Consider the following 22527-nt stretch of genomic DNA (forward strand, 5'->3'; position numbering starts at 1 on the left):
AATTATATTTTACTTATAGACAGTCAAAAGAAGGGACAAATTGAAAAGTGGTTCTGACAGTATGGCAAGTGAAATGCTGAAATTCTTTGACTAATTTAGTTAGTCTAAACTCTTAAAAATAGAAAGTTCTAATAAATATATTTTCTCATATTCAGGAACCATAATGGATACTAGAAAAATATTGTGAATCTTCCCACAAAAAAATGAAAGGACAATTCATTTTAAAGAGTTTTATTACAGGATGTTAATATTTAGGACACTTCAGAGCACCTTATACTTCTAATCAGATTTTGGGTAACTGGTTTTAAAGTGTTACTTGAATATTTTTCTCATACTGTCTTTCAGGTAAAGTACTTCTCAGAGACCGTTTAAGAGATGTTAATTTGATTAAACAGTTTATCCTTAATAACCTGAGACATCAATCCATGGATAGCTTCTATGGTAGTTTTACAGCTGGAAAACAAAACACACATCACATGATGTCATAAATTGAAAACTATTTCAAACACACAAGATCAGCCCCAATCCATCCATGTAACTCCAATGAGTTTGGTTTTATTCATACTTCTCAAACCACCCCAATGTGAAGTTTTCCCTTGTTATTTTATTAGTCTTCCACATGTCTTTTTAACCATTTCATTACTTACTAGAACTTTCACAAGATAATGACACATAAAATTTGATACAATTGTTCTGTTTTAGAAGGTGAGTAAAATTATACAAACCTGTAATTAGAGATTGATTCCAATATTATATTACATTATAATCTGTTATTCCTTGTTTATTACTTGGGATAATTTGAAAAATAATTTTGAAGAATACTATTTTTTTCCTGAAATAATCACAAGCAATTGTCCTCCAACAATTAGAAGTCAAAGTTAGATTAGCGGGTGAAGGCCTTAGATTTTAGAAATGATAAAAAGTATAAGGCAAAAAGCAATGAAAAAACCCCATCAATATTCAGAAGAGATGCAATTCTTGTAAAGCTACTGCAAAAAGGAAAATACTCTACTTTTGATTACTACTTCTGTTCTATTTCTTATATAATTGAAGACATTGCCATAGTAAAATTTTTGCTTCATAAGACATTGAGAAATAAATGTAGATAAACTGATAAATTACATACATAAAGACAGAGGAACAAAACACACACTCAAAGCAAGTATCTAAAATGACAACTAATGCCAACGAAAAATACTTTTTTTTGGAGACAGTGTCTCACTCTGTCACCCAGGCTGGAGTGCAGTGGCACAATCATGGGTCACCGCAACCTCTGCCTCCTAGGCTCCAGTGATTCTTGTGCCTCAGGCTCCTAAGTAGCTAGAACCACAGATGTGTGCCACCATGCCCAACTAATTTTTTTTGTAATTTTTGCAGAGATGGGGTTTTGCCATGTTGCCCAGGCTGGTTTTGAACTCTTGAGCTCAAGCAATATGCCTGCCTTGGCCTCCCAAAGTGCTGGTATTATAAGCCATGTGTCACCATGCCCAGCCGAAAAATGCAACTTTTATGCAGACCACTAGCTCTACCTTCTAAAAACCCACTGAGTAGATGACAGTGAAATAAGGCTAACCCAAAATGACCTCCAATCCCTATAAACCAAACCAGTTCTTAAAATAGATACCAACATGTAAGTGTGTATAGAAGTCAATGTAGTTCTCCCTTCCTTTCTGCCCCTAATTATTGCATTACAATTCAAATTTCTTTTCTTTCTTTCTTTTTTTGAGACAGAGGTTCATTCTTGTTGGCCAGGCTGGAGTGAAATGGCGCCATCTTGGCTCACTGCAATCTCCACCTCCTGGGTTGAGGCGATGCTCCTGCCACGGCCTCCCGAGTAGCTGGGATTACAGGCGCCCGCCACCACGCCTGGCTAATTTTTGTATTTTTAGTAGAGATGGGCTTTTACCATGTTGGCCAGGTTGGTCTTGAACTCCTGACCTCAGGTGATCTGCCCGCCTTGGCCTCCCAAAGTGCTGGGATTACAGGTGTGAGCCACTGTGCCCAGCCTAAAATTCAAATTTCTGTGAAAGTAAATGTTGTTAATCTATGCAACTTTGTATAGCCTATATATCTGAAGGTCCACATAATTATTTCATAAGTTATTAGAGAACATATCCCAAATTTGTTCCTAATAAAATCTTTGGTAGTAAAATTTGGGATACCAAATTACTGTTTTAGAAGCACAATTTAAGAGAGAGACAATCACTTCCGTAATATCTTAGGATTTAAAGCTTTATTGAATATTAAAATATTATAAATTTAAGAAATCCTAATTTTGGCTGGGCGCGGTGGTTCGTGCCTGTAATCCCAGCACTTTGGGAGGCCCAGGTGGGTGGATCACCTGAGGTCAGGAGTTCAAGACCAGCCTGGCCAACATGGTGAAACCCCATCTCTACAAAAAATACAAAAAAATTAGCCAGGCATGATGGTGAGTGCCTATATTCCCAGTTACCTAGGAGGCTGAGGCAAGAGAATCGCTTGCATCCAGTAGGCGGAGGTTGCAGTGAGCCAAGATCACACCATTGTACCATTGTACTCCAGCCTGGGTGACAGAGCAAGACTCTGTCTCAAAAAAAAAGAAATCCTAGTTACTTACACACACACACACACACACACACACACACACACTTTAAAGATCCACTGAAGGGCTGGTTTTCTTTGTTACACTTTCTAGTTGAACTTAGAAAAGGTGACTGGGAGTGTTCCATAACACTGCTTAGATCTTTGATTTAAGCCTTTTAATGTTCTTACCTGATGTATCCTAAATTTTTCAAAGTTAAAACTTGTGTCTGACAGCTCCTAAAGTTTCCAAGAAGTTAATATTCAGGTACCGTTCTAAGTCGTAACTAAGTTGAGCCATAAGGAATCTGAATCCTACTATTGTTTGCAAATTTTGAAAGAAAAAGAGTTAGGGGCAACAAGAATCTTACAGATTTACTCTTACCTGTCTCTCGTAGCTTTGGCAAGTTTGTCTTCTGATTTTCTGTCATGCGTTTCCAAACCCAGCATGAAACTCCCTCGTCCCAGCTGGGCTTCTGACTGCTCTAACTTTTCAGACAAATCAAAGACCTGACCAGTGGTATAGTCTGCATTCTGTGGGGAAAATGGTATTGTGTCACTACAAAACACAAGTCTACCATTTAAAAAATCTATTTTAATGTAAACTAATTTCCTACAAAGAATATTTCATTTGCAAAGAATTCCACTATAAAATCTGAGTGAATAGTCAGTGAGAAGAGAAATCAAATTACATTTGCAAATCTGCTTCCAAATTCAGGTAGTTCAAGTGTAGATAGATGTTTTCCCTTTTATAATTTCAAGATTACTTGGAATTTTTCTCCTTGACTGCTTAAATCTAATATTTGTTATTATGGGAGGCTGTCAAGTATACAGACCTAAGTCCAAGTTCTGGAAGTATGGCAGATTAGTTGAAGGCCTGAGGTATGCCTCCAGGTTCTCTTCTGAAAATGGTAAGGGAGTCGATAATTCCTACTTTACAGCTACAGTGAAAATTAAATGAAGTAATGCATATAAAATTTTTGGCACTGTCCATGACACCTAGTAAAGGCTTAGTAATATTAGCTGATTTTGCTATTATTTTTGTTGAACTTTTAGAATTAGTACTTATGACAATATTGATAAAAATAACATTTTAAAAGCTTTTCTGGGTCGGGCGCGGTGGCTCATGCCTATAATCTGCATTTTGAGAGGCTGAGGCAGGTGGATCACCTGAGGTCAGGAGTTTGAGACCAGCCTGGCCAACAAGATGAAACCCCATTTCTACTAAAAATACAAAAAAAAATAGCTGGGCGTGGTGGCAGGAGCCTGTAATCCCAGCTACTTGGGAGGCTGAGGCAGGAGAATCACTTGAACCCAGGAGGCGGAGGTTGCAGTGAGCCGAAATTGTGCCATTGTACTCTAGCCTGGGCAACGAGAGCAAAACTCTGTCTTTAAAAAAAAAAAAAAAAAAAAAAATCTTTTCTGGTTACAAAATTAATAATTATACAAAAAAATTTGGAAAATGTAGAGCAATATAAAGAAGAAAACAAACACATTTATAATCTCTTCATTTAGCTTTAACCACAATTACAGAGCATTGCTATATGCTTACATGCATACCTACATTTAAAAAACTATAATATTACATATTTTACCAATATTTTTATGGGGTATACTTTTTTAATTGTAGTCTAAAACACACAAAAAATTTCACAAAGTTATTAAGTATACATTATATTTCTTTCCTAGATCTTCAATAGAAGAGTGTGAAGAGGAAATAAACTAGTTGGCAAAAAGTAGCATGTCATTCTATTTGCTCAGTTTGCAAGGAAAGACAGTCAGTCACCAAACAAGAAAAGTTATTTGCTGCCATACCAGTTCTTCCAGTGATTTTTACAAACTTAGTATTTTTAAAAGATGCAAGTATTATTCATTTTGTCTGGATCTAAATGGTTTAGGAAACCAGTATGTTTTTCCTCCCACAGACTTGGAAAAAACCCTAAAGTTTATAGAGCTATTTAAGCCATAAAAATATAGGCTACCAGAAATAGTTATACTATTAAAATGACAATAAAAGATATCCAATTACATTTCAAATGTACACAAAATGAATATAGTAAACTAATTTCTTAAATTAGAAAATAACTTAGGTTACATGCTATAATTAACTTCCTTAGCTGGGGGAAGAGAGAAGTTGAACATATGTCTACATATTTGTTCTTAAAATGCTGCAATGTACTATACATAAAACAACAAAAAGGCAGAAATGTAATTTAACCTTTTCTTGATTATTAATGTCCTCATCTATGCAGTGCTGGAATACAGGGACAGACATTGGGCTGAGTAGGTAGATCTGCTTGCCTTATACAAAGGTTCAGACTGCTCTGGTCTTACAGTGTTTTCTCCCCTTGCCATCAGGTGTCACTTCTGGCTGCTATTAGTATACTTGCCTCTAAGGAAACAACACATATAAAGCACTTAGCAGTGTCTGGCACATAGGAAGCATGTAACACATATTTGCTATTATGATCATTCTCCATCCTAATTTGCTACTTCTGACTACTAAAGATAAGAAATAAGAACAAATGCTGGTCGCCATGGCTCATGTCTGTAATCCCAGGACTTTGTGAGGCCGAGGTGGGCAGAAGACTTGTGCCCAGGAGCTCCAGACCACCCTGGACAACATGGTGAAACCCTGTCTCTATGAAAAAATACAGAAAATTAGTCAGGCATGGTGGTGTACATCCCTGTAGTCCCAGCTACTCAGGAGGCTGAGGTGGGAAAATCACCTAAGTCCAGGAGGTCCAGGCTATAGTGAGATGTGATTGTACCACTGTACTTCAGCCTGGGCAACAGAGTGAGATCCTGTCTCAAAATAAAATAAAATTAAAAAAAAAAGGAAAAAAGAAAAAAAAGAACAGAAAGCTTGTCAGAGTTGTATTTAAAATAACAGTAAATACACTGCTTCACTTGACTAGCCTAAAAAAAATTCCAGTAAATAACAGGCTTAAGTGAAGTCTTTTCCCATGAATATAATGCACCAAATTAAAAAAAAATCATGTACTGAGGCTTTATTATATGCCAGACACTTTACTAATTGCTTTATATAAAGTAGCCCATTTAATTCTCTCAGAGTACTTAATGATGTATGTAGTATATCACCATTTCACAACAAAGAAATGCTTAGTCACATTAAATACCTTTCTGAAAGTCACTCAGAACTAGTAAAGTGACAGAGTTGTTTTCAAAGTCAATTTTATTTTTTAGTATAGATATCATTTATTATAGAAGAGACATGGAAATTTACATAATTAAATATTTCGGAACTTAAGTGCAATGAGCAGCTTCATGTTGATGGCATTTCAATAGTGATTTACTTCAGTCTACATACTTTCTAAGAATGTCAGCATCTGTAAATAAGAAATAATCTGGCTAGGCATGGTGGCTCACAGCCTGTAATGCTAGCACTTTGGGAGGCCAAGGCGGGCAGGTTGCTCAAACCTAGGAGTTCATGAAGCCAGCTTGGGCAACATGGCAAAACCCTGTCTCCACAAAAAGATATAAAAATTAGCCAGGTGTGGTGGCTCACCCTTGTAATACCAGCTACTTGGGAGGCTGAGGCGGGAGGATCGCTCAAGCCTGGGAGGTTGAGGCTGCAGTGAGCTGAGATAGTGCCACCACATTAGCCTGGACAACAGACAGAGACCCTGTCTCAAAAAAAAAAAAAAAAAAAAAAAAAATCAAATCCTTGGCCTTCCAGGTCAACTGAATAAACCTGAAGAGTGGCAAAGTAGTTCTCTACTTTGGTGCCTCCATACTCTGGGAGAATAATTCTTTATCTCTAACTTTCACATTAACTGGCTGAATCCACCTTTTCCTTGAAAGCTCAATCCAACAGCTACTACCGTTGCTAGCAATGCTTTACCTTAAGATTTTTCTGGAAGTGTAATGCCTCCTTTGGTTACAGTTTCAGCTGTACTCCTTTCAACCAATACTCGATCAAAGAGCGTAAGAAACTTCTAAGTGCTGGTCCTGCTATGACTCCTGCTGCTGTAGCTCATATTCTCCAAACCCAGTTTATTTAATTCTAAATCCTGTGGTTCTAACCACTATATAGATATATACTGCGATGTGTCTCCCAGTATCTACTGCTTTAAAGTAATGCTATTCTGATTCCCTGTGGGAACCTCTCCTTACCCATTTTTAGCCCTTGAGCTCCTGAAGGAGTTTTCTACGATGTGGCCCAGCAGTAAAGCACTTGCTGTGGCCCTAGCCACTCATCAAGCTTATTCAGTTGGCCCACACCAGGCCTAAAGATAGGCATGTGATTAAGTAAAGCCAGTCAGACACAATGAAGTTTTGCCTGGGAATGTGAGTGTGTGTTTGAGTATGTGTGTGTGTGTGTATCTTGATCTTCTCTTTGAACATGAAACTGAGAGGCTTGAAGGTCTAAAGCTAAAGCTGCTGTCTTGCTTTCACATGAAGCCTAAAAGTAGCGGTAACTAAGATGAAATCAATGCTAAGAGAGAGAAAAAAAACCAAGACCTCATAATATTGTTTGAATGCAAACTTAGCTGTGCCTGAGTTAAGCCCTATTCCTCAACTTTGCAACTTAGACAATTCCCTTTCTTGTTTAAGCTAGTTTCATTAGGTATCCTGTTACTTGTAATCAAGAGTCCAAGCTGAGACACTTGACACACAAAAATCAGTATGTGTATTTTTTTTTTAATCCATAAATCTCTTTATGGCAGGGGCAGATCTCACCCTGATCTGGACACTCTATTTGCTACTTAGACTTGGTCTCTGTGAGTCATGACACAGATCCTGAATTGGCCTAGCATCCTAATCCAGCTCTGGTGGTGCAGAATCCCACTCTAGCCCTGGTGTCTTGGCCAAGTCAGGTACAGCCTTTCTGTGAAACAGTGTTTGAGATATTAAAGGTCTATGGAGCTTAGATAAAATTCAAATGCATTCCTTACAAGTATAGTACTTACAGTTAGCAAGCTAGAGGAACTCAACGTATTCACCCAATATTTATTCCACAACAGCTCGAGCAATTTGCGATCCAAAGAGGATTTAAAATATGAGACTTCTAAGGCATAATATCTATGAAATAAAAGCACAAAATTTAGTAAGTAAAAAAAAATATTCAACTACATCACATAAAAGTTATGGCTAGTTTTAAGTGAATTACACTTTATTCTCAAATATTCATGTTTTAGTTTTTATTCCAATGAGGCAAGAGCTAACCATGGTTTCCTCACACTTCAAGGGTTGTGGATCCAAATCTCCTACTAAACTTCTTGTTTTATTCCTTTTTTTCTGTAGAGCCCAGAAATTCCCAAAATGTTATTAACAACCAGTCAAAACTTCTGAATGACAAGTTTATTCCTGTTACTGAGTTCATAAATTAAGCCAACAGCACATAAACTTTATGAGCTGCCTCTCTAGAGTCAACTACAATTTTTGTTAGTCTCTTTAAAATAATAAAAATGACATGTGGATTCCATTATTCCCTTCCTAATTCCCCAGTTAGGACCTACTGCTTTTTGAAAAGCAAATTTTAAGGTAGGTCCTTAAGGCATCCAAAGTAATTGCTCCCACTTTCAAAGGTGCTTAATTTATCATCAGGGCATAGTAAGGAAAAATCTAGTTAAATGTCTGAAAAATATATGTATTTTTAAGATGTAAACTTACATCTTAAACTTACACATGCTTCTGTGTATCAACGGATATAAAAAAGGATAAGAGACATCTTTACCTTAAGGAACTCAACATTTATATGGGGGATGTGGTCTAAACCCACAAAAAAATTAAATATGAAGATATACATTGAATAACAATAAGTGATGCTACAGTGCTATATAAAATGAATCACCTACCAACTAAAGGTTAGAGATTAATAAGTATTCTTCATATAGAGAAGCTCAAGTGATCACTTGGAGCTAGAACTGCCTGAGAAGCCTCAGGGAAAAGGCAAGGTGTAGGGTAACCATTTTTGAGTCTATGGTACGGATATGTGGAGAGCAAGGAGGGCATTAGGCAGAGAGCATCAACACACAAAAAGGAAAGACATGTAAGGGATAATAAGGCAATGGGTTTAGCTGGAAAATTTAGCAAGAGAAGAATTATGTGAGGGGAACCTAGAAAGCTATGCTGGGGTCTAGGTGGTGAAGGATGTTACATAAAAGGTTAAGAACTTTTTTTTTTTTTTTTTTTTTGAGATGGAGTCTTGCTCGGTTGCCCAGGCTGGAGTGCAATGGCGCGATCACAGCTAACCATAACCTCTGCTTCCTGAGTTCAAGCGATTCTCCTGCCTCAGCCTCCCAAGTAGCTGGGACTACAGGCACCCTCCACCATGCCCAGCTAATTTTTGTATTTTTAGTAGAGATGGGGGTTTCACGATGTTGGTCAGGCTGGTCTTGAACTCCCAACCTCAGGTGATCTCCCTGCCTTGGCCTCCCAAAGTGCTGGGAGCCACAGTACCCGGCCAAACTTTGGGAGGCAGAGGCAGAAGAATCACTTGAACTCAGGAGGTGGAGGTTGCAGTGAGCCAAGATCGCGCCATTGCACTACAGCCTGCACAAGAGCGAGACTCTGTCTTTAAAAAAAAAAAAAAGAAAGAAACTTAAACTTTATCCTGTAGATACCTGGGACTCTTGGAAGGTGCTTGAGTAGAATGGAAGGTACTTGAGTAGAGTAATAATACAGTCAAACGGGTGTTTTATAGAAGCCTGGCTGTGGCAGTACCACTGGGAGATGTTACAGGAGAGAAACTAGAGGCAGGGATTCCACAAAGGAAGCCACTGCAGAAGGGCAGATGAGAAGAGAGAGAGGTTCAGACTCAGAGGTTAGTGGTGCAAAAGATAAAGACAATGGGCACCCTTTTAAAAACAGACTGCTTTTTCTGAGCCGCATCTCGCTCTGTCACTTAGGCTGGTGTGCAGTGGCACAATCTGGGCTCACTGCAACGTTTGCCTCCCAGGTTTAAGTGATCGTCCTGCCATAGCCTCCCGAGTAGCTGGGATTATAGGTGCCCACCACCATGCCCAGCTAATTTTTTGTATTTTTAGCAGGGATGGGGTTTCACCATGTTGTCCAGGCTGGTCTCGAACTCCTGACCTCAAGTTATCCACCCACCTCAGACTCCCAAAGTGCAAAAATGTTTACTGATTAAAGTTCAGCAGTGAAGAAATAAAACATAATAAATTAAAGACATCATGCTGGGCGCAGTGGCTCATGCCTGTAATCCCAGCACTTTGGGAGGCTGAGGCAGGCAGATCACCTGAGGTCAGGAGTTCGAGACCAGCCTGGCCAACATGGTGAAACCCTGTCTCTACTAAAAATACAAAAATTAGCTGGGTGTGGTGGTGCGTGCTTGTGATCCCAGCTACTTCGGAGGCTGAGGCAGGAGAATCACTTGAACCTGGGAGGCAGAGGTTGCAGTGAGCCGTGATGGCGCAACTGTACTGCAGCCTGGGCAACAGAGTGCGACTCCATCACACACACAAAAAAGAACATTTTTGGGCTGGGCATGGTGGCTCATGCCTGTAATCCCAGCACTTTGGGAGGCTGAGGTGGGCAGATCACGAGGTCAGGAGATCCACGCCATCCTGGCTAACACGGTGAAACCCATCTCTACTAAAAATACAAAAAATTAGCCGGGCGTGGTGGCGGGCGCCTATAGTTCCAGCTACTTGGGAGGCTGAGGCAGGAGAATGGCGTGAACCTGGGAGGCGGAGCTTGCAGTGAGCCGAGATCGCACCACTGCACTCCAGCCTGGGTGACAGAGCGAGACTCCGTCTCAAAAAAAAAAAAAGATCATTTTTGAATATTCTAGCAATTCTAGGTTCAAAATTCTAATCTTTAGCAATGTAGGCTGCCAGCAAAGTAGCTGTCCGTCTTTGGTAGGCTCATATTTCAGAGTGGCAAGGTAAGGTATTAGACAAAAGAAAGTTATTTAAGGCTTGGTATGCAACAAGATCTTTTTAAAAAAAGTTATTTAAAGAAGACAGAAGGATAAACTAATGAAATAGACAAACAGGGAAATTAGATCTGTTTGAATACAGAAAACATAAAGTATCTCAATCTTTTTTGTTTCAAAGTATAAACCTTTGATACCACTGCAACTCAATATAAATAAAAAAAATTGAGAGTTCCTCTGAAGATTAAAGTATCACAGCAAAGGTGTTTCCAGGCTTAGGAGCAAGTCTCTCAAACAGGAATTATTTAAATTCCTTTTAATAGGGCAAATTAAATAATTAACACTAAACCTCTATCTGAATATGTATTTTTTCTATAACCGGGCACGGTGGTGTGCCTGTAGTCCCTGGGCAACCTAGTGAGACTCCATCTCAAATAAAAAAACAGAAACCAAAAAACAAAGGAAGAGAATTATATTTACAGAAATATGTCAGAGATTATTGAAAACCACATATATTTAAAAATTCAATTTTAGAAATTCTAGAATTTTCTAAGAACCTCTAAACAGAAAAATAGAGCAGTAGTAGCACATTGGTAGCCAAAGTATTCTTTGAAGTTGGGATAAGTGGTACAGAGAAAAGGGGGCACTAGATAATCATTTATAAGCAGTAATTTTTTTTGGTGCCCACTCTTCTATGTGGTATGCCCTGTTTCAAATCCAAGGATACAGCAGTAAATTTGTGTTCACATTCTAAAGGGGTCAGAAAAAAATATGTCAAAACATATCAGATGGTTACAAGTGCTAAGAAGAAAAAGCGGGGAAAGAGGAAACAGAAGGTGTTATTTTACACAGATAAAATAGTACATCATGATCATACCTAATGAACTAATGAACATTTTCTATTAGGACGACCCTGTAAACAGATACTCAATGCTTAAAGTAGTTAAGTGAGCCACATGGAAATAAGAGTGTTCTAGGCAGAGGGAACAGCAAGTGCCAGTGCCCTGAGCCATGAGCCTGCTGGCACATTTGACAAACCATAAGGAAGTCAATATGGCTGGATTGCAGACCAGCAAAAGTTCAGTGATAGAGTTGTGTAGTCTGTGATAAGGACTAAGGATCTTGTTCTTGGTGAGATGGGAAGTCATTCTGAAAAGGAAGAGTATGATCTGACTTACAGATCTTAACAGAATCAGTCTGGCTGAAAACAGAGCTTTAAGAAGTGAAGGGCACAAGTAGAAAAACTCGCCAGAAAGCAAGTGCTTGATTGAGGCTCCAGATGGCAGTGGCTTGGGTGAAAATGATAGTAAGAGAGGCGGTGAGATATTTTTAGAAGGTAGATAAAACTGTCCCCATTGACTTCTTTAACATTAAAAAAATTTAAGATATAATTCATACATCATAAAATTCACCATTAAAAAAAGTATGTAGGCTGGGCATGATGGCTCACACCTGTAATCCCAGCACTTTGGGAGGCCAAGGCAGGTGGATCACGAGGTAAGGAGTTTGAGACCAGCCTGGCCGACATGGTGAAACCCCGTTTCTACTAAAAATACAAAAATTAGCTGGGTGTGGTGGCATGCGCCTGTAATCCCAGCTACTTGGGATGTTGAGGCAAGAGAATTGCTTGGACCCAGGTGGTGGAGGTTGCAGTGAGCCAAGATCATGCTACTGCACTCCAGCCTGGGCAACAGAGCAAGACTATGTCTTGTGGGTCGTGGGGGAAGGTATGTAATACAGTGGTTTTTAGTAAGAATTCTTATACTTCATAACTTTAACTTTTTAATATGGCTTCTTTAATCTTTCAAATATTTCAAAGATTAGAATCTTTGTTCAGTAGAAATTATATATTTTGAGGGCTGTAGACATGCTAGTGTCAGCTGGCCCTGAACCCATCTTTATCTTGTCATAATTTTATATAGGCCAAGTATCTTGTACATTGAAAAAATGTTTAGGTTGTGTAAAAGGCAAATGACATGCTAGTTTGAAACATTAATAAAAAATGCAAAAGAAAAAAATTTAAAAATGCAAACATTCACCTAAATTCATATACTATTATTGTAAAAGCTATCATGAAATGTATTTTGTGCCTTTTTTCTCATCTGTAAAAAAGGGCCTTGGACTGGTTGATATCTATGGTTTCTTTCAGCCTCCTGAGTGCTGGGACTATAGGACTGTGCCACCTCATCTGGCTAACTTTTATAACATGTTTTGTAGAGATGGGATCTCACTATGTTGCCCAGGCTAGTGTTGAATTCCTGTCCTCAAGCAATTCTCTCACTTTGGCTTCCCAAAGTGCTGGGATTATAGGTGTGAGTCACCATGCCTGGCCCAGATATCTTTTTAAATTACTTACTGTTTGCAGTGTACACCAAAATCTTCTATTTTATTAAGTGGGATAGTCTGGTACTCAGAAGGTCCTTCATCAGGAGGTTTGTAGCCCTAAACAAAAATGAGGCAAACAGAAGATTAAAAAAATATATATATAAACGAGAAAAACATCATGTTTTCTATGCAGCTTTCTAATTATAGGATTATTAATTTTGGGAGGCAAATACTTAACATGAGCACTCTAATAAAAAAAAAAAAAAATACTGTTTCTACTTTCCCCCTACCCTGTTTGGTGGCTATAGGCTGGATTTTGCTTACAGATTTATTTTTCTTCTCCTTAGGTGATGTACTTTTGTTCTAATTAACTATTTTAGATTGCAGGCTCCTGCCAGGGAAGGAAACAGACCTATAGATTTAGCTCGTTTTTTCTCTAGTACCTGTCAGAATGCCACAGGCACACAGATAGTTATTAAAGACTGCTTTCCCAGTAAAATTAACAATATATAACATAAATGTATTACCCTTTGCTAGGGACAGCTTGTGGTAGTTTACTATTTTGTAAATATTATTAAATTGTTTTAACAAAAAGAGATATTGCTAATGTCTTTAATAATAAGTCAAATATTTGGAATTTAAAACATGTAAGGACTTATAATTTTAAAAATTACTAAGCATTCCTACAGTCCCAGCTACTTGGGAGGCTGAGTTGGCTTGAGCCTAGGAGATGAAGGCTGTAGTACACTATGATCATGCCTGTGAATAGCCACTGTACTCCAGTCTAGGTAACACAGTGAGACTCTATCTATCTCTTAAAAAAAAAAAAAAGTTACCTTTGGGTATGTCCTAAAGGCGCCAAGATTCACTTTCCCTGCAGATATTGTTCTTGTTGGATCAATCTATAAGAAAGATATATTTAATATTTACTGATATAAAACTGTATGCCTTTTATTGAAACATTAACCTAGAAATGTATACATACATATAACACTATATACATACACAATAACCAAATAAGAATAAAGAAACCAAAAAACCATAAAAGTTCAGTAAGAGGGTAATATAAGTGTCTCACAGCTAACTTAGAGATTAGAATTATTATAATATTTAAGAATATTATTTGAAGGTTTGCTCATCTCTTTTTAAAGTTTTCTTTTTTCCTTTTAAGAGATGAATAATTCCTACCTTCCTCATAAAACTGGATTGCACTTAAAACACCCTGAACATAATAAGAGCTGCTCTAGCAATTCCTGCTTATCTCAGATCAGTCAACACTGATTGAATGCCTATGATGAGCTGGCACTGAGACATAGATGCTATGACTATCCACATTTTATAGAGGGGGGAAGTGAGATACACAGTGGTTAAAAACACTTGCTCAAATTCCCAGCTTCTAGGAGATGGAATTCACATTGAAATCTAGGCAGACTGACACCAGAGCAATTTCTCTTTACTACACTGTTATTATTTCTCAGTATACTTGCTTCAGCAAATCTTCATAAAGAACTTAATTAAACTAGTTTTAAAATTCTTACCACCACTGCTACAAATGGTTCCTGGAACTGCTGATTGAGCATCTGAGTACTAACATCAATCCCAGAAAGCCAGCAGCCATAGCCAGGATGGCTATGATACCACCCGATTGCATTTTCAAGGCGGCCAACCTAACAAATGAAGGGGCAAAAAAGTTTAAGATTACTCTTTAATTAATTTACAAGGTACCAGTACAATAAAGGTAACCAGTCTCCTTCCCATCTCTTTCTCCTCAATTACCCAGTTTTATCAGCCCAGATGTGAAATCTATAGGCAATTGCTTACCCTTAGAGATATTCTTTCTATACAGAATACATATTCTTTGCATATATATAGATTGATAAAAACACACACAGTAGCATACCACGTAACAATAATAATGTTTTACACTTTGCTTTTTCACTCAATAAACTGCTTTGGAGTTTGCTTCACATAAGTCATCAATATACATGATGGTTACCTTTTTTTCTTTTTTTCTTTTAAAGGCTGCCTGGCAGTCCACTGATGGGATATACCATAATTTATTTAGCCAGTTTTATACTCAGGAACTGAGTTAGATTGTTTCCAAATTTTTTATTTTAAACACATATCTGGTAATAAGTGTGAGAGTTTATTTAAAAAAAAATAAAATCCATGCCATAGACCGGGTGCAGTGGCTCATGCCTGTAATCCCAGCACTTTGGGAGGCTGAGGTGGGTGGATCACTTGAGGACAGGAGTGGCCAACACTCCTGTCCTGGCCAACACAGAGAAAACCTGTCTCTACTAAAAATACAAAAATTATGGAAGGGCATGGTGGCTCATGTCTATAATCCCAGCACTTTGGTAGGCCAAGGTGGGCAGATCACTTGAAGTCAGGAGTTTGAGACCAGTCAGGCCAACACGGCAAAATCCATCTCTACTAAAAATACAAAAATTATCCAGGCCTACTGGTGCACGCCTGTAGTCCCAGCTACTCAGGAGGCTGAGGAGGGAGAATTGCTTGAGCCCAGGAGGTGGAGGTTGCAGTGAGCCAAGATCACGCCACTGCACTCTAGCCTGGGCAACAGAGTGAGTCCCTGTCTTGAAAAAAAAAAACAAAAAACAAAAACAAAAAACCATGCTATAAATCTTATCAGACTTTTAATCTCGTACATTTTACATATAAATCATTAAAATTTAAATATAACATTTCCTATAAAAGGGATAATTTTAAGTCTAGAAACTCAAAAGTCACCTTGAGACTCTAACTTGCACTTACTAAACTATAAGAAACAACATTTTTACCTGTTTGGCATTTTCTATGTATGCAGCCATGTATTCATATGCAGCAGCCTGAGCATTTACTCGAGTTTCAGTGCCCTCCACAGGCAAAGCAAAGCTGTCCATAATGATCATGGTTTCACCATCCACCTTTCCTAGCATCAGACCCATCACTTCCAAGTTGCCTCCTGATCTGGCATGCATCACCATCTTCAGTAGAGCCAATGCCGAGATTTTGCAGTACTTAAAGTAATGGTGACTGCAAAACAAAATCACAATGTAATTAAATTTCTTATATAAAGTAAAATTTCAGAAAAGTTTTTATGAAGATAAAGAGTAAGTATTGAAGGAATTTACAGCGATGGAAGGGGAGTGTAGACTATGGGGAGAAAAAGTAGAAAAGGACAGTTTTTGTAGGCTGGAAACAATAAGTATGTTATAGTCCTGCAATGTATCCCCCTTGGGGGAGGGGAAAAGTCTGAAATAGTTTTTTAATATGCTAAATAAGGGAATAACATGACCAGTTCAATAGACTTTTTCTCCATTAATCTGGAATCACCCAATCTTGGATTCTGACTGCTTGGATGGTTGTGCCTAACTGTTCTGAGGCCTAACCTCTGGCCTAATGGTTAAGAATGTGGGTTCTGACATTCATCTGCTAAGGTTTGAATCTTGACATTGCCATTTCCTAGCTGTGGTATTGGGACAACCATGTAATGTCTATGCCTAGGTTTCCTTTTCTGTAAATAGGGATAGTCATAATTGTTATTAGGATAAAGTAAATGAAATAATGTATATAAAGTGCTTAGCTTAGCACCTTACACATACTAGAACCCTAATAAGTGCTAGCTGTTATCAGCATTATTAACCTGTCTCTTAACCCTACTCTCAAAGAACAGAGTGTTGAAGGGTGGGCTTCCCTGTTATATCAGCCTCAAATTAAAAAGTAGCCATAATATCCTAGTCTTCTATGATCATTATTTCAGAGTTGGTCATCAGTGAATTAAACTCTTGAATAAAATTACATTTTGGTCTCATTAGTGCAGCCCAAGACAGCTAGGATGAATATAATTAGAGCCACAATTAGACAGTGAAGCAGGCCGACAGTTTCTAAATATTTAAGAGTACACAAACCTAAAATGCACAACCTGCTACAGAAACAAGCAGACAACCAAGCAACTTAAGCAGCCTTACAGAGCAGTCAGTCAACGTCTCTACAAAGCCTTTTTAGATGTCTGCCCACAGAAAGAATCCAAATTTAATTCCTAAGCTTTGCCAGATTTCAACCAAAAGCTGAAAAATGTGTAGACCTCATGTTGGAAATCAAGACATGAATCGAAATCTTGGCTTCTCCCTTTACTGGAGAAAAGAAGAAAGACAAGTTACTGTGCTCCTATTACATATATTCTAGACAACTCTTTTTATACATTATCTCACCTAATCTCTATGACAATACCAATAGGTAGGTCTTATTTCCATACTATGACAAATGAAGATGGATAAGTAAATTTCCTAAGGTCAGTCAACTAGTTAGTGACAGCTGTGAAGTTTGATCTTAGGTCTGACTATTGCTCAGCTAAGAGTTCACTTATCTCAGTGTGATCATAAATTACATAATGTATTTGCTTGTTTTTTAATTTGTAAAAAAAGGATGGATATACTGTACTGGGTTGTCATAAAGATTAAATGACGTGGAAATCTCTAGCTAGATGCTTCCACAATTCATCATTGTGGAATCTGAATACTGAGAGACAAGGCTAGCTTTGTAAAAAAAACTGTGAGGCAGTAGAAGTATTTCCTCTTGTTGACTACAGCTCTCATTTCTATCTAACCATTAGCTTTTGTGCTCCTTTTACTCTCTCTCAAACATAGCCCGTAATAATTATCTTTTCCTGAGAGCAGGAAATCTCTCAGGAGATGCTCTCAGGAAAACATAAATATTATGGGTAAAGATCCCTCGACTTGTCACCACTCCCAGGGAAAAATGGGTATTGTTGAAGGGCAAAAAGTCTTAAGCTCGATTTTTAAAATTTCTGGCTTATGGGAACTGATGGAGTAACATTGTAGAGACCAGGTAGAGCCTCCGTGTGCCTCCGAAATAATTATCAGCAATCAAAAAACTTTTATAGACCCAGGCCTCACGCCTGTAATTCCAGCATTTTGGAAGGCCAAGGTGGGAGGATCGCTTGAAGGCAGGAGCTCGAGATCAGCCTGAGCGACATAGCGAGGACCCACCTCTAGTTAAAAAAGAAAATAAAATAGCTCATAGCTATTTTTGAGACCTTGAGCTGCTGACTCGATTTCTGAAAACAGCTGCGGTCCCCAGTAAGGGAATAGCTGAAGACCCAAATAAGGTGCATGTCGACACTGGGTTCAAGGCAGGGTGTGCGGCATATATGACAATACGGATGTTCAGAAGTGACAAATCACCGCTTGTTGTTCTCCCCTTACATCATCCGGGGGTAAATGGATTAAAGCGACAGAAAGGGGAGTCAAAGCCCCAGCGAAGGGCTTAGGCTCTACTTGCAGATCCAAGGCGCATATTCTGTCCCCCTCCCCGTCGGTGAAAGCTCTTCACCCCTTTCACCTCCCTCTCCCTCTGGGTCTCTTAAACTCCCGCCAACCCTTCCCTCCCCTGCGTCTCGCCAGGGACCTCCTCACTCCTTAGTCCAGGGCTTCGCCGCCAGGATTTCTTGCTGCTGTTTCTTGTCGTATTTGTAGATTTCATCGATACTCTGAGCTTCCTGCATATTGTTGGCCAATTCCCAGGTTTTCTGAGCCATACCGCTCCCGGACGCCGCCATTGCAGAGAAAGCGGAGAAGTTGTCGTCTCTACAACCAAGACGCAACTTTACCTCGCTAGGTCTCCGGGTGTGGGCCTTGACCCTCCGCACCACGGGAACAAGCTCTTACCTAGACTCTCGGGGCAGCCATGACACCTAGAACCGGAGGTGAACTTGGTAGAGACCATTCAGGGAAGACAGGGACCTTTCCGGGACATGACGATATAAGCAGCAGTTACAGTAATAGGGAGAGACGAATCTTCTTGTGACTTAAATTAGAACATCTTGTCTCGGAAAATTGTATGTGTGAAATAGAACAAACAAAATTATAGGGTATGGGAATGGTATAGTCTTCCATACCGGAAGAAGGGCATGTAACGTTATTCCAGAAACTGTTATTTGCCTTCTCTGCTTGTACTGCGCAGGCTCGGCCTCCGCCATATTAAAGGTAGTTGGAGCCTTAACGGTGAGATGTGGAGGGCAGAAAGTGTTTTTGTGTGGGTATAGGTACCTTAAATGAGATAAGTTTGTTGAAAGACGAAAGGGTAAGGCCATCTGTTGTACAACTGAGCTAAAAGGCGTTCTGGAAGCTGGTTGAGAGGAAGATAAACATGGCATTCCAGTTTACTTTAAGATGACTCACTGCACATGCGTAAAAGCTAACGGGCTCGTGGTGGCTTGGCACTTAACTTGCAGATGGCCTTTTTCTATCGATGCCAGGAGGCAGTGGGTACTCCTTGATTGCTATTGTCATGCCTTTTTGGGTGTCGGTAAAAGTTAACATCTACATATGCATAATGTGCCATTACTGTTCTGAAAATGTCAAGTACTCAGTTCTTATAATAGGTTACAGTTAAATCTTTGGTACTCCTGTGAACCGCATTTGTTCCCAAAGCGTAATTAATCTCGGCAACTGGTTTGTTTTCTTCCTACAGTTAATACAATGTTTAATTATTTTTTAAATTAGTTTACGTGTTTTAGGTTTTCTTTTTTCTCCATCTCATTCCTCCATCCATGCAAGATTTTAAGTTTCAAGACACAGGGAGCAGGTCTGCTTTCCTTGTTTTATCTCCTAGCACCTAGCATAGGTGTTCAAGACTTTTTTTTTTTTTTTTTTTTCCTTTCCTGAAAAGATAGCATCACAGGCCAGGCGCGGTGGCTCACGCCTGTAATCCCAGCACTTTGGGCAGCCGAGGCGGGCGGATCACTTGAGATCGAGAGTTCGAGACCAGCCTGGCCAACATGGTGAAGTCTCTAAAAAAATACAAAAAAATTAGCCAGTCGTGATGGTGTGCGCCTGTAGACCCAGCTACTCAGGAGGCTGAGGCAGGAGAATCGTTTGAACCCAGGAGGCGGAAGTTGCAGTATCCTAGATCGCGCCACTCCAGCCTGTGAGACAGAGCCAGTCTCAAAAAAAAAAAAAAAAAAAAAAGAAAAAAGAAAAGATAGCACCACAGCTGTTAACAACCTGGCCCCTACGCACCTCTTCCAGCTTCATCTCTCTTTAGTCCCCCCTGAAACTTTTCGTTCTAGCAATGCAAATATATTTCCTTTGGCTTTGCACATGTGGTCAGCATTGCTTGAAATGCTCTTTCCTACATTTTCTGCCTGGGAACTCATATTAATCTTTAAAAATACAGTCCAGTGAGATCGACCACGAACTCTTTCTTGACACTCCAATGACCATTCCTTCCATGATGTCTCTTAAGTCTCTGTAGGTGCTTCTGTAACTGTTACAATGCGTTGTAATAATCAGTTAAGACAAAAACATTGGAATTATCGAATCCACACCACAGCTTGCTGTTTTGGCACTTTCAGTTGAAGAATATTTGCTTTAAAACCATCTTACAAAGAAATTTAGGGTAAAATAGTACATTAATACCTACCCTTAGTTCCACTCTCCTGGGAAACTAGAGGTCTCTTTTTTAGTAGTAGCATATGGCCATATGCTATTGTATTGGGGTGAACTGAATAACATGTTGAAAATGATAAGGAAAGCCCAGGACCCAACGTTGACGACACTCGTGGGCTAGGAGTAACGCCCTGAGAGGTATGCCAACATTTTTCCTCTCACTACCTCCCCATTTTTCTTTCCAGGCTCTGGCACTGTTCCCAAGCTGGCTGGTGCATGGGAGGTTGGAGAGGCTGAAGTAGATTTAGCCTGAGAAGTGGCCCCCACGGTTTAATAGCCCCTGGGCACAGCGGGAGAACGGGTTGTCCCCTGCCAGGGTGCTGGAGAACCGAGAGAGCAGCGGGCAGGTATGCGGCCTCCGGGACAGCAGGGGGCGATGTCTTGCCGCGCGGCCGCCTGCAGTGGGGGCGGGGCCGCACCCGGCGGTGGGCGAAGGGCGGGCGGAGGGCTGGGCCTGAGGGGCGGAGCCCAGGCCCGGAGGTTTTTCACGCTGTTCCCGCGCCAGGTGGCGGCTGCTACCTTTTCGGTTCGCGACGATCCTGTAGAGCACTGTTCGTCTCCCGGTCTCAGGGAGCCCGCTCCCCTGAGTAAGAGTCAGCCAGCCGCGGATGGGGAGCGTGAGCTGCGGGGTGTCGTGCGGCGTGGTGTGGGTTGAGAGTGGAGAGTCCTGGGGCTGCATTCGCGGCCCCGGAGCGGGGGTAGGGGCAGGGGCTCCCTCGGGGCGTAGGTCTCGAGGCAACTAGGCCGGCGACGTGCCGGAGTTACAGGCTTTGGAGTCTGGGAGTGGAAGAGGGGGGTGGTTTCTTGTCGGCAGGGGGCATCGTGGCGGTTGGGCGCGGTGGGGGAGGTGCCCGAGTTACGGGTGTGGAGAGTTGGGGTCTCGCGGCCGAGAGGCGGGCACCATTGACTGAGTTATGAGGGTTGGGGGCGGGAGTTCCTGTGAGCAGGGGTCTTGCAGCTGCCGGGTTCCGGGAGGTGCCCTGGTTACACGGTCCGGATTCCTGGGCCACCGTGGTCGCTGCCGCCCGCGGTGTTGTTAGCTGGTTGCCTGACGACGCACTGACGCTTCGTAGTCAGTCACCTCCAGGGCCTGAGGGCGAGCAGTGCCTTGGTTCCCACGCGCCTCCTCTACCCAACTGCGAGGCCTCCCCTGCTCTGTCAAGCCTCCCCAGGCGCCTTTCTAGCCCCTCGGTGCTTGTTATTGTTAACGTGGGAGCGCTTGTGCGCACTGCTTTGCTAGTAAAACTTACTTAATCTTCACTGTAGCTCGGTATTGTTGTTACCGTATTTCCCCCCGTGATTGCCCGATTGCTTGAGCTTGAACCTCTTTTTTCTAACTGCCTTGATTTTAGGAATCTTACGTGGGACTTGAATCCAGTTGTCAGTACATGTTATTAATGGAACTCATCTTTTGAGAGAGGCTAGCTCTCAAGATTGTAGGATTAAGACGCTTAACTAGGATTTCGGGGAAGACTAAATTCTGAAGTAAACCACCACCTGGTTTCCAAACACCATGGAAAATGCAGGGGCCTAAAAGCAACCAATAGGAATTTGTAAAATGCTAATTTAGGCCTTTTACAAGTTATTTAGGCTCTATTCTGTGTGAAAGAATGACTTGTCATGTTAACAAGCTCCATGAAAGCTACTGAGGTATTTTCTCCTTATCATTCTTCTCCCTAGGAGGTCGCTAGCTTTCTGGTGATTAAATATCTACTGAAATGCTCCACAAGGATCAATTTTTTTTTTGTTTGTTTGTTTTGTTTTTGGAGACAGGGTCTCGCTCTCTTGTACAGGCTGGAGTGCAGTGCACCATCTGGACTCACTGCAACCTCCCCCTTCCAGGTTCAAGCAGTTCTCCTGCCTCAGCCTCCTGAGTAGCTGGAACTACAAGTGCATGCCGCCACGCCCAGCTAATTTTTGTACTTTTAGTAGAGAAGTTTCACCTTGTTGGCCAGGCTGGTCTCGAACTTCTGACCTCAAGTCAGAAGCCTTTGCCTAGGCTTCCCAAAAATGCTGGGATTACGGCCCTGAGCCACATGCCAGGCCACGTTTGGGTCTTCTGCCACATAGCCTTCTGGGAGGCAGTGGGTGCGTTTAGACAGAGTAAATTGAAACAGGCCACTTTCGGTACAGTTTTTCTCAAATGAAGCTTTCAGACAAATATTATTTAACTGTTACACATTTGAGCAGATTTCAGATTATCCTTTTTTTTTTTTTTTTTTTTTTTTGAGACGGAGTCTCGCTCTGTCGCCCAGGCTGGAGTGCAGTGGCCTGATCTCAGCTCACTGCAAGCTCCGCCTCCTGGGT

At 40.6% G+C, this 22527-nt stretch overlaps 2 protein-coding genes across 24 annotated transcripts in view; one reads left to right on the plus strand and one right to left on the minus strand.

Annotated features, from left to right (window-relative positions):
* Positions 1–215: 215 nt before the first annotated feature.
* COPS5 (COP9 signalosome subunit 5) lies at positions 216–20828 on the minus strand. Of its 6 annotated transcripts, none has more exons than XR_001905614.2 (9): positions 18187–18649; positions 15550–15784; positions 14287–14415; positions 13585–13650; positions 12780–12865; positions 7494–7605; positions 4778–4951; positions 2945–3093; positions 216–453 (listed from the first exon to the last, which is right to left on the minus strand). XR_001905614.2 is itself a non-coding variant. In XM_009213138.1 (9 exons), exons 2-9 carry the CDS (start codon positions 18327–18329, stop codon positions 369–371), a joined length of 1005 nt encoding a protein of 334 aa, XP_009211402.1. In that variant the 5' UTR covers positions 18330–18357; positions 18439–18677; the 3' UTR covers positions 216–368. The 6 variants fall into 6 exon arrangements, 5 of the variants coding, with proteins under 5 accessions (XP_009211402.1, XP_009211405.1, XP_009211406.1 ...); XM_009213138.1 differs by lacking the exon at positions 4778–4951 and having other exon boundaries at positions 18187–18357; positions 18439–18677; XM_009213141.1 differs by lacking the exon at positions 4778–4951 and having other exon boundaries at positions 18179–18357; positions 18439–18463.
* Positions 19715–22527, plus strand: part of CSPP1 (centrosome and spindle pole associated protein 1) — a 137540-nt gene continuing 134727 nt past the window's right edge. For 14 of the 18 annotated variants that reach the window (XR_004185841.1, XR_004185843.1, XR_004185842.1 and 11 more), the window contains exon 1: positions 20699–20807. The gene's annotated coding sequence lies outside the window, so the exon portion shown is untranslated. Of the gene's footprint in view, positions 20568–20682; positions 20808–22527 lie in introns of those variants that run through there. The other 4 variants (XM_031669613.1, XM_031669611.1, XM_031669606.1 and 1 more) reach the window with 3 other exon arrangements.

Source organism: Papio anubis, chromosome 8, assembly GCF_008728515.1.
Source record: "Papio anubis isolate 15944 chromosome 8, Panubis1.0, whole genome shotgun sequence".
In the NCBI taxonomy this organism is placed as follows: Eukaryota; Metazoa; Chordata; class Mammalia; order Primates; family Cercopithecidae; genus Papio; species Papio anubis.

Bases quoted from the DNA above. Each gene is read 5' to 3' on its own strand.
- COPS5 (XM_009213138.1), bottom strand. From the start codon at position 18,329: ATGGCGGCGTCCGGGAGCGGTATGGCTCAGAAAACCTGGGAATTGGCC. The intron at 15,785-18,186 runs GTGAGGAGGTCC...TTTGTTTTGCAG, and splicing joins GCGAAGCCCTGGACTAAGGA to TCACCATTACTTTAAGTACT. The intron at 454-2,944 runs GTAAGAGTAAAT...TTTGTTTTCCAG, and splicing joins GCCAAAGCTACGAGAGACAG to CTGTAAAACTACCATAGAAG.